The sequence below is a fragment of the Cibotium barometz genome, chromosome 8 (genome assembly GCF_041138505.1).
Source record: "Cibotium barometz isolate CiBa-2024 chromosome 8, ASM4113850v1, whole genome shotgun sequence".
Taxonomy (NCBI): Eukaryota; Viridiplantae; Streptophyta; class Polypodiopsida; order Cyatheales; family Cibotiaceae; genus Cibotium; species Cibotium barometz.
Genome location: NC_141053.1, coordinates 455491 through 467662, shown reverse-complemented (window position 1 = coordinate 467662; position 12172 = coordinate 455491). Strand labels below are relative to the sequence as shown.

General features: G+C 43.5%; 1 protein-coding gene across 1 annotated transcript in view; it reads right to left on the bottom strand.

Moving 5' to 3' along the window:
* LOC147635813 (F-box family protein with WD40/YVTN repeat doamin) overlaps window positions 1–12172 on the bottom strand; it is a 118753-nt gene that overhangs the window by 83560 nt on the left and 23021 nt on the right. Inside the window, exons 2-4 of the mRNA XM_086801162.1 lie at window positions 1386–1613; window positions 1071–1125; window positions 860–958 (exon numbers count right to left, since the gene is read on the bottom strand). Coding sequence (XP_086657288.1) covers window positions 860–958; window positions 1071–1125; window positions 1386–1613 — 382 coding nt within the window. The remainder of the gene's footprint in view (window positions 1–859; window positions 959–1070; window positions 1126–1385; window positions 1614–12172) is intronic.

Below are 12172 nucleotides of genomic sequence, written 5' to 3'. Positions count from 1 at the left end.
AGGGGCATGCTTGAGAGCATGGCATCTTTGCCATAGAAATCAATAGAGGTGTAGTGCAACAACAAAACTCTATGAGCATTGCAAAGAACCTAATCCTAGCGACTGCTACTAAGTTGCTACCCCCTCAGGTTAGGATGGTACCTACCGCTGCATTAGGTGCCATTGAACCAGGAGCGGAAGCATGAGTATTTTGCACCCAGTGAGCAAATACGGATTGTAACTGGATAGTGGTACCTGAAAACATACCTTGGGGACATCCCAAAGCAAACATTTGCATGCCTTCGTTACCCTTTAGGAGGCCTACACCCCACGTTTCCACACACACACACACACACACCCCCCCCCCCCCCCCCCCCCCCGCGAAAAGGAGCCCTCTTTGCCTTCCACCTAAGCTGCGGAAGAGGAGCTCCCAGGGAACAGTGAAGCTTCATAGGGTCTTTCTGTCCAGGTGCAGGTAGTCCGCATCTTCACGGACATGTCTATCTCACTGAGTTTTTCTCTGAGACACACTTTGCACAAAGCACATTGAGATTCCATATCACTTTGTGCATATGCTTATCATAATCAAGGATGTTAAGTCCGTAACTCCCTAACAACGAAAATTTGTAATAAGAAGGCATTAATTAGACATGGACAATCTCAAAGGCATTTCGTCTTCTTCAGGTATTGAGACTCCAGAGATGGTCAATCAATCAAAGCACCAATGTGCTTCTAGGGATCTTGTATGTAACATGCAAGAGAGCAAGGCAAGGCAGATGTGTCGAAGGCAAGTATTTGCACAAAACACAAAACAAGAAATGTGCCAAAGAATTACATTAATTTTTATAATTTAGGTGGTCACATTTGATAAGCTTATAACCTTGTTTTCATCAAACTCCAAATCAACCACCCGCGACTTGTTGGGCACTGAGTATGTTTCTAAGCAATGTGAAGTTGTAGTGGACCAAGCACGTACTATCTGAAGCACACAAAGAAACACAGATAGTACACAAAGAAACAATATCAGCCACGTATAAATGCAAGACACGACAATCACAACATCTCAATATAGTTATAGTCAACAACTATACCCCATCACTAGATCCTGTCACAATTGTCTGCATTTGAAACCTACAACATTCAACTCTGCAAGCACACAAGAACATGATCATTAAAAGGCATTGTATTCATATTTAGTAAATACATGTTTAGTTAAGTATGTATGTATGTCTGGGTGGGTGGATGGATGGATGGGCTATGTACATGTACAAAGGTATGTATGTAGGTAGGTAGCTATGTATGTATGGATGGATGGATGGACTAACTTATGTGAAGGTAGGTAGATAGGTAAGCATGAACGCATGTATGTATGAAGAAAAAGAATGAATTGGCATCAATAAGCATGCCTGCAAGAATGTCCTTTCCAATATTTAACCAACACAGAGCCAAGAACAATCAAGGCCCTGTGTTGTTCTTTCACAAAGTGGGCCTTCCAATCAGCTAATTCTTTGATTTCACCATTCAAAAAGCTAAGTTTTTTGGTGGCCCCTTCCTTGTAGCTGAGTTGTGATAAATGTTTTCTTGATTCCTCGTAGATGTTTTTCCACAACAAGGAGCTTGTTATGATCTTATTCCTGTACAAAAAGCAACAAAAAGACACATTATTTACAAAAGTAAACTCTTCACTACGTGAAATTGTTTAGGCTCATCATGCAAGCCAAACTGAATAATCGAATAAACACAAACAAGAGGGTGAGAGAAAAAATATGCAATCAAATGTTTTCTTTGTGCATAAGAAAATGTGCACATTCTTATTTCATCACACCTTACACGTAAAGACATCACACTTGGGGTCAACCGCATCCAACCCCATGGGGTCCTGGACCACGCTTTCTCAATCATCTTCCACAACACAGGCAGAAATCTCAGGCATTGTCCAAGCAAACAAGACAAGTCATTCAAAAGTAAAATCAAAGTCATGCACACACGAGTGCAGCTAGACTGGAAGAAACACCCATCTGCTCAACTGTATCAGATAAAATGTTCAGGGCTCATGATCCTTCCAGAACCTTCCCAAAACAAAAATACAAAAAATCTCGAGGATAGCTAGTCCCAGGGAGTCACATCATGTCAAGCTCCATAAGCCATACGTGTATACCATGTCAAGCCCCACAAGCCACACATGTTGTCAGCATTTGGCCACCCGAATGGTTCACTCTTGCTTTCACACTATGTACATATTGGATTGGTGTCCATGGCTTATGGAATGTGCCTATGCATGTGATTGACACGTGTCATGCTATATAGTTGGATATGATATTCCGCTGGAACTTGACGTTATCACGCCCGGAATATCTGGAGGACTTGGCTATCCTGTGGGACTTGTGCCTTTGTGTACATGCCCGAAAACGCCTGGAGGATTGGCTTTCCACTGGGTCTGGTATCGCATATACTTGCCTGGAAACGCCTGGTCTTATATGTGGTTTCATGAATGGAAATTGCTCATGCCAATGCTGCATTGCATAGCATCTTTATGTGCTTACCTGCAAATGAAATTGCATGCTGTTTTCATGCTTGCATGACCTATGTGTAGTTCCGGGCTAGGGGACGCCCGCCCGTGAACCATGCGTGTGAAACTGTTTGCTGACATGGTTGTGTGGCATGTGAACAGGTGGTAAGTATTACACAATCTAGGCTCAAATAGCCCTTAGGACTTAGCCAATATTTATAAGTGAGTGTGTTCCCACTTCATTAAAGTTTGGGTGCCCAAAAGTCACTTATAAATTATGACCGCTTCCAAGTTCACACTCACTGAAGTCCTGAGGTGGACAAGACTCAATGTCCAAGACCTGATCCTCCCTTTTTACTCATAAATGGGTATCTCCCCATGTCCCTTCACCTGATTGGACCCCAATTCACTTACTTATTAAGAGAAAATTCGTGTTTTCTCTTCATGAGGATTTTTGGAGGCTGAAAACTCTGTTTTTCCACCATCTCTCTCCATTTCCAAGCTCTCCATAGCCATACCCAACTTGCTAGGGTGTTTTCCAAGCTTCCAAGAAATTCAGCAAAACAACTCTCATTTTTGCTGTAATTTCTGGTCTTTTGCTGAAAACCCTAATTTCAGCCTTTCTTTCTCTTCACTTGTATATGTCAACACCTCCCCTCAAGTGAATACTCCTAGCACACCTGGACCCTATACCAATTTTCCCTCTTACTTGATAGTCCGCGACCAGTGCCTCAAGTCGCTAAACTCATAGTCCTTGATACTCTCTCTCTCTATGTGTCCAAAGCTACTACAAGTGCCCGTGACCTTGACCAAAGTGCTCATACATACATCTACCACATGGCCGACATCATCGGCGGTGGCTGAGAGGTGGTTTTACTTTGTTGGGGCAGGTTACATTCGGTTGTAGGCATTCTCTCTCTCTCTCTCTCTCTCTCTCTCTCTCTCTCTCTCTCAGAAAAGATGATCTGACTCCACTTCCTTAGGAGCCTCCATGAAGTTTGTTGATGTCGTTTCTTCTCCACTGGGTTTATGACTGTCCATAATGTTCTAAGTGTAGAGAGAGCTAGTGTTCACGGTGATCGTCTCACGATAGAAGTGAAAGACAACCGTATGCTCTGATACCAATGTAACTTGGTTGAACACAATGCTAATCTATACAGTTAAATACACTAAGATTTGAAGGACACTTACTCAAATACAAGATTTGAAGGACACTTGCTCAAATACAAGATTTGAAGGACACTTGCTCAAATACAAGAAATAAATTGCTGAATTGACAAGAGACACGCAATGAGCCGGAACGGCCGACCCCTCCCTTGAGTAAATTGTATTACTATTGGAGAAATTCAATACATAGCTTCACGGGCATCCATTGCCAAATCCTCCATGCCAATGCATATGAAATTCAGCATTTAGAAAACAATGGTATGTCGATGTAGATCACCAAGGAGCTGCCTTGATGCCTGGCCCGACTTCAGTGCCCATATTCTCTACCATTGGCTCTATGTTCTACCAAGCAAGGTAGCAACATCTTCAAGAGCACATAGGACAAGAGAAATACTACAGAGGGCGGCTAAACAAGGAGTCCTGCCCTTCTACTGAATAAGTAATGACAACACATTGTCCAATTAGCTTACCAGTCTTCATAGCAGTTATTGCAAGTGGAAGCCTTCATGTTGGAAGCTTTAGAAGTGTTGATGAATGTTGGAGATGCTAATACAAAAGGCACGGACAATGAAATGCATTCCTCCAATGCTTTACAGGATGAGCAAACTTATGTGGTGCACAATAGGGAACATGAATATGTGGGACAGCCGTCCCATGTGGCAAAGAGAAGATGCAAGAAGAAGAGTCCATAGTCTTGAGGGCTGAACTTACTCATATGCAGGCTCTTCTCCATGCACAACAAGAAGAATTGAATCTCTATCGCCACAAGGATCCATTGATACATGATCGTTTGAAGGCCAAGAAAGCTAAGTCTTATATGGATCATGCAATGGCAATGATTGCTCAAGAGTTGCACATGCAACCGAGGGATGCAGCACGTGCATACTTGGCTTGTACCGAGGATGCCTATGCAGAAAAGGCAACCATCCCACATGTCTTGGAATCCCCACTGGTGCCCGAACAAGAACTTATGTCTAAGAGGATAAATCTCCATGCTATGGGAGAGGAACAATCAGTGACTTCACGCCATGCAAGAATACCTCATGTAACCCGTGAAGGATACAATGTTTATGGCAGTGGTCAAAATGTATGTCAAATGCCATTGCCGGCTAAAAATGTGCATGCACAACACATGCAACATGGGCTGCAATTTTCTGTTGGTGCAGGTATTCTCCGTATCTCTCATACCACACATGCCTTCGAGTGTGCTCGTGAGGAAGAAGTTATGGCTGAAAATGTATCAATGCATGTTGAGGGGCCAGCCATGCCTCATGCTTATAGGGCACATGTATCTATGCCTTATGCATCACCTTTTGGTCCTAAAATGATGCCAATCTCAGGGGCTGTCCCAATGCACAAACATGGGGGAAAACATGTTGAGATGCACACACATGCATCAAAGTCTCGTGACTTCAAAGCCGGAGACAAATCTGTGAAGTTTGACACATATCATGGGGAATATGATGCATCAAAGGCACTTGCTTTTATTACCCAGTTTGATATTGCTTTCAGTGATGAGGATTTCACTCAGAAATCCATGATCCGGCATGTAAGCATGTTCATGAAAGGCACTGCTGCCCATTGGTGGCTCACGGAGAAGCTCTCACCGAATCCTGTTAGATCATGGGAAGAGTTCAAGGAGAGGTTCTATGCTCAATTCTTGCCTCCCAATGCACTGAATGAGATAGCAATGAAGTGGGATTGGGTAAAGCAAAATGAGGGGGAATCGGTAAATGCATATGTACAAAAGTTTTGGAAAGTGCTTTTGGAGGTGTCTCCATTTATGCATGTCACCGAGGCGGAAAGGAAGAGAAGGTTTCAATCGGGATTGCAACCCGTGTACAAAGCGGGATTACAAATGTATCCTGGTCATACCTTACACCAATTAATCACAGCCGCCACAACCACCGAGTAATTGGAACTCAAATTGAGTCGATCCAATAAGGCTAAACTCTCATTTCAAGGCAAAGAGAGGGCTGTCCAAAACCTGCAAAATGATGGACAGCCACCTAAAAGGGACCAAAACCAAGCCAAATCAGGTCCAAAAGCTAAAAATAAGTTTGCTAAAAAGCACCCTTATAAGCCGGCAAACTTTGGTCTTAGTGTTGAGAAAAAGGAGCAATATATGCGTGAAGGCAAATGCTTTACTTGTGGCAGCACTGAGCACATGGCAAGAGCATGCCCAAATAAGAAGAACAAAGCTGAAAATGCTAATGTACCGAAGCCCAAGGTACATATGGTTCCCGATGTGCAAGGGGATACAATGCATGATAGCAAAGATAGGGTTGTATGCAAAGCTTGGAGACAACTCAAGAATCAGCCCGCTTTGTTTATGTTTGATGATTGTGCAACGGAGAATTTCATATCCACTCAGATGGCAGCTGCTTTGGGTATTGAAGTGGAGGACATGGGTCCTCAAATTGAAGCAGGGACTGCCTTTGTTGGTAGAGAAGTGCAGGTCATGCCTATTTTGGGCAAGTTGCGCATACACATTCAAGGCTATGTGGATCATGAGGATTTTCTTGTAGTGCCTTTGAATGGCTGTGATTATTGCTTGGAAAGTCATTGTGAAGTTCTTGGCTCATTGTGACTCTTTACAACAGATTGGTATGCACTAGTGTTACATCCACATTGTCACATGAGATCTTCATATTTCAACAATTTGGAATGGCAGACAAATCATCCATATTAGACTACCTTGGTGAAGACGTAAGGAGGTGGACTTTAATGGTGAAGAGGGTGATACCATTCCCCTTGTATCTCATGTACAAATTAAGAAAGTAATGAAAAAGAGTATTTTGCGTACTTGATTTTTGTACGAGATCCTGTTGAGGAAAATAATGTACATGTAAACACTCTTTGTAATGATAGGCTGAAATTTTTGCAAGAGCACAATGATTGTTTTGCTAATGAGTTACCAAATGAGTTACCACCTGTACGACCGGAAGATCATCGCATTGATCTTGTGCCGGGTAGCTCACCACTAATAGGCCAGCCTATCGTGTAAGTGCATCCCAAAAAGAGGAGATCATGAAGCAAGTAAATGAGCTTCTTGAGAAGGGTTTGGTTCAGCCAAGCTCTTCCCATATTGTTCATCCGTCCTCTTAGTTCAAAAGAAGGATGGATCCTTTCGTATGTGTGTGGATTATAGAGCTTTGAATAAGCTTACCGTCAAGAATCGGCTTCCGATTCCACGCAAAGACGACATCCTTGACAAGTTGGATGGATCGGCATGCTTTATAGTCGAATTGATCTCAAGAGTGGATATCATCAAGTGCATGTAGTGCCTGAGAATGTACACAAAACTGCTTTCAGGACAGCATTTGGGCTTTATGAGTATCTTGTTATGCCTTTTGGTCTTACAAATGCCCCGGCTACATTCAATAGAATGATGAATCGCATATTCCGTGGGTACAGGAAATTTACAAGTGTCTTCTTTGATGACATCCTAGTCTTCTCGAAGACCGAAGAAGAGCATAAAGCTCATTTGGCTATTGTTTTTGAAGAGCTCCATAAGCATAAACTCTTCATAAATGCAAAGAAGAGTGAGTTCTTCTTGTCAGAGATACATTATCTTGGGCATATTGTGTCCAAAGATGGAGTGCGGATGGATCCTGCAAAGATTGATGCAATTCGGAATTGGCCCGAATTGAGTTCGGTGCATGAGATCCGTAGTTTTCTTGGATTATGCTCTTACTACCGCAGGTTCATTCGGCACTTTGCATGGATTGCTTCTCCTTTGCATGATTTGACAAAGAAGAAGGCCATGTTCAAATGGACTAATGTAGAGAGAGATGTATTCCTCAAATTGAAAGATACAACTACTCATGGTCCAGTGTTGATCGTTCCGGATTTGCAAAAGCCTTTTTGTGTGGAATGTGATGCATCTGGAAATTGCATAGGAGCTGTCCTTAATCGAGAGGGACACGCTGTGGCTTATGACAGCCGTAGGTTGCATGATGCGGAGCTATCTCTTGGCATATATGAGAGAGCTCTTGGCTATAATTCATGCACTTACTATATGGAAACATTACCTTCTTAGGGCTGATTTCACTGTGAAGACAGATCACCAGAGTTTGAGGTATTTTCTTACTCAAACTAAGTTATTAGAGAAGCATATGAGGATGGCCAATTTCCTCTCTATGTTTCATTTTCAGATCTTACACACCCCGGGAAAGAAGAATGTAGTGGCCGATGCATTGTCACGAAAGCCGTATATAGCAGCTATCTCGGTTGCCTCTCATGGAGACTTGTCTACCATGCATAATTTGTATCATACGGATGCTGATTTTGCCACTATTTGGGCTGATTTGATGGCTAGTCATGCACATGCCTCATATGTGATCAAAGAGGGTTATCTCATGAAAGATAATTGCCTATGTGTGGTGTCTGACATGAGGCAAAAGGTTTTGGATGAGTGCCATGCTCCTCCATATGCTGGTCATAGTGGCATAATGCCTACTACGCACATGATTGAGCGGTATTTCTTTTGGCCACGTATGCGGAAGGACATAGAGGCACATGTACGTGCATGTATCACCGATCAAAAGGTCAAATTTGATAGGCAAAAGGCACCAGGTTTGCTTCAGCCATTACCTATTCCCACGTAGCCATGGGAAAGTATTACAATGGATTTCATTATGGACTTGCCACGTACCCAACAGGATAATGATGCAATTTGGACAATTGTGGACAGGTTTAGCAAGCAAGCTCATTTCTTGCCGGTCAAAAAGGCCATCAAAGCTGAGCATATGGTTAAAATATTGCCACCCATCCTTCGCACAAAGGATGAGATATTTGCAGCTGATGAGTATGTAAGAGACTTGGATATTGCTTTTGCTCAGGTGCGGACAGCCATTGCAAGGTCACAAGACAAGCATAAAAAGGCTGCCGACAAGCATAAAGGGCAATTGGATGTTAAAGAGAATGATTGGGTATCGCTGAAGTTTGAGAAAGCAAGACTTGCAAAGAGGTCTCGCAAAGAGGGTGCATATCCTAAGCTTGCAACCAGGTACTATGGGCTCTTTCGAGTGATCGAGAAGATCAATGAAGTGGCTATCTAGTCATTGACACTATCTAGTCATTGGCACATACACAATGCTTTTCATGTGAGTCTCCTTCGCAAGTATGTAGGGCCGGAGCCCAGTGAAATGGTCATTGAGGATCCACCAGAAGTGGATGAGCTTGAGGAGATCTTGCAGCCAGAGCAAATTGTGTATCACAAGGAACGCAAGCTTGTTGCAAGCAAAGTTGTGAGGCGTTACCTTGTGAAGTTTAAGAACTATCATCCCATTGATGCTAAATGGATAGATGAAGAGTTCTTCAAAGATTGCCCGCATGTACTTCAAACATATTTGGATGCATTTCAGTTGCGGACAACTGTTTAGAAGCGGGGGGGGGGGGGGGGGGATGTCAGCATTTGGCCACCCGAATCGTTCACTCTTGCTTTCACACTATGTACATATTGGATTGGTGTCCATGGCTTATGGAATGTGCCTATGCATCTGATTGACACGTGTCATGCTGTATAGTTGGATATGATATTCCGCTGGGACTTGACGTTATCATGCCCGGAATATCTGGAGGACTTGGCTTTCCGCTGGGACTTGTGCCTTTGTGTACATGCCCGGAAACGCCTAGAGGATTGGCTTTCCACTGGGTCTGGTATCGCATATACTTGCCTGGAAACGCCTAGTCTTATATGAGGTTTCATGAATGGAAATTGCTCATGCCAATGCTGCATTGCATAGCATCTTTATGTGCTTGCCTGCAAATGAAATTGCATGTTGTTTTCATGCCTACATGACCTATGTGTAGTTCCAGGCTAGGGGACGCCCGCCCGTGAAATGTGCGTGTGAAACTGTCTACTGACATGGTTGTGTGGCATGAGAACAGGTGGTAAGTATTACCCAATCTAGGCTCAAATAGCCCTTAGGACTTAGCCAATATTTATAAGTGAGTGTGTTCCCACTTCATTAAAGTTTGGGCGTCCAAAAGTCACTTATAAATTATGACCGCTTCCAAGTTCACACTCACTGAAGTCCCGAGGCGGACAAGACTCAATGTTCAGGACCTGATCCTCCCTTTTTACTCATAAATGGGCATCTCCCCATGTCCCTTCACCTGATTGGATCCCAATTCACTTACTTATTAAGAGAAAATTCGTGTTTTCTCTTCATGAGGATTTTTGGAGGCTGAAAACTCTGTTTTTCCACCATTTCTCTCCATTTCCAAGCTCTCCATAGCAATACCCAACTTGCTAGGGTGTTTTCCAAGCTTCCAAGAGTGTTTCCAAGTGCTAATCACTCTCCTACTCTTTCCAAGTGCTAATCACTCTCCTACTCACTCCCAATGTGACTGAAATTCAGCAAAACAGCTCTCATTTTTGCTGTAATTTCTGGTCTTTTGCTGAAAACCGTAATTTCAGCCTTCCTTTCTCAAGTTGAACCATAGGGGAAGCTTTACCAAGGTTCCCTTCAGCCTCTTGAAGACTTTTGTTGCAAAGGATTGCAGCAAATCGAAGATATCAACACTTCTAAAGCTTCCAACGCGAAGGCTTCCGCTTGCAACAACTTCTATGAAGACTGGTAAGCTAATTGGACAATGTGTTGTCATTACTTATTCAGTAGAAGGGCAAGACTCCTTGTTTAGCCGCCCTCTGTAGTATTTCTCTTGTCCTATGTGCTCTTGAAGATGTTGCTACCTTGCTTGGTAGAACATAGAGCCAATGGTAGAGAATATGGGCATTGAAGTCGGGCCAGGCATCAAGGCAACTCCTTGGTGATCTACATCGACATACCATTGTTTTCTAAATGCTGAATTTCATATGCATTGGCATGGAGGATTTGGCAATGGATGCCCGTGAAGCTATGTATTGAATTTCTCCAATAGTAATACAATTTACCCAAGGGAGGGGTCGGCCGTTCCGGCTCATTGTGTGTCTCTTGTCAATTCAGCAATTTACTTCTTGTATTTGAGCAAGTGTCCTTCAAATCTTAGTGTATTTAAGTATATTGATTAGCATTGTGTTCAACCAAGTTACACATGTACCATCATGTCAAGCTCCATGAGCCATACATGTACTGTCATGTTAGGCTCCATATGCCATACAAACACACCATGTCAGGCTCCACCAGCCGTACATGTATGTCATGTTAGGCTCCACATGCCACATATGAACAGTAGAAAAACAAAAGCTGTGAGAAATTTTGTGACAAAGAAGCCAAAAGCAGCTAAGCGCCCCCTTTCTAGCTGTTTTTTGGAGTGGAACACTCTAGGGTTTGAGCACAGGTGTTACTTTGTCATGCATAACAACTCCCAAAGGCTGGTCAACTCCTTCCAAGGCTGATTTATAGCTGATTGTTTGCCTCCATAGCTGCTACAGATTAAAGCAATTCTTCTCTCTCTCTCTCTCTCTTGATGCAGGCGACAACTTTGGCTCCTCTACAGGGCTGGTCGACTGCTGTACAGCAGAATTCAGGGCTGCGTTTGATGCTCCCATAGACTCTCGGTTCAAGGCAAAATGACAGGGCAACTCTCTCATCTCTTGGACTGACCTGTACAACATGTTCGTGGGCTGACATCAGTGCTGTTCAGTCAAATTCAGCAAGGTTCTTCACGACAAATTCGAGGGCAAACAGTACCTAAACCTACGTGAAGCTTGTGGCTTTAAGGGTGGAACCTTCGGGAGGCCAGAGCTAGGGTTTTCATGGCTGGTTACTCGGGACAGCACTACTACTAGAGGGTGTGAAAACGTACTAGAGTATGGCTGTGCCCGAGGAACTCTTGGAAGGCTGAGTTTGAAGTCTCGGGCAATTGTTTTATTTGTTTTAATCATATTCTGGATGTATCTGGTGCCAATCTGTGGAGTGTTTACTCTTTGGCAGCCATTCTCTTGTACTGGAACACTCTGTTGGTAATAAAGATACCTCACGGGCGGGGGGGGGGGGGTGGGGGGGAGGGGGGGGAACTTCAGCCCCTAGTGCTATGTCTTGTGCAAGTTTGTCATATTGTGTTAAAAAGCACGCTTATGTATTGTCACATGCTTATGTATTAAGCCATGATGTCATGTATGGGATAAGATTTTGTGTACACACTTCCATATTTGTAACACCTTACTCCTGGGTTATCCTAACCCCCGATTAACACTGGTCCTAGCCTAGTTAGGGATGTAACAACCCACCATCCCAAAGCACAAAATATTGGGAATAAAGGGCAAACCTCAAGGACAACCCCAAGGCACTCAACGAAAGCTACCACTTCCACCACCTACCACACTTGCACACCAAGAAATCCACAAAATGGGTGGACATTTAAACCCAACAGAAAGGGCACAATATCAGCATGAGAACCGTTGTTTCTGGGTGCCACACAATGGGGCATCCCGTCACGAATCGCCCAAAGAAAGCCACCTATTGCACCCCTACACACTTATTTCCACAACTGAAGCCATAGAGCCTCCCCCGCCCAAACCAGTTGTTAGTTTTGTCATTTGCAAAATAGTGGACACCACCCCTA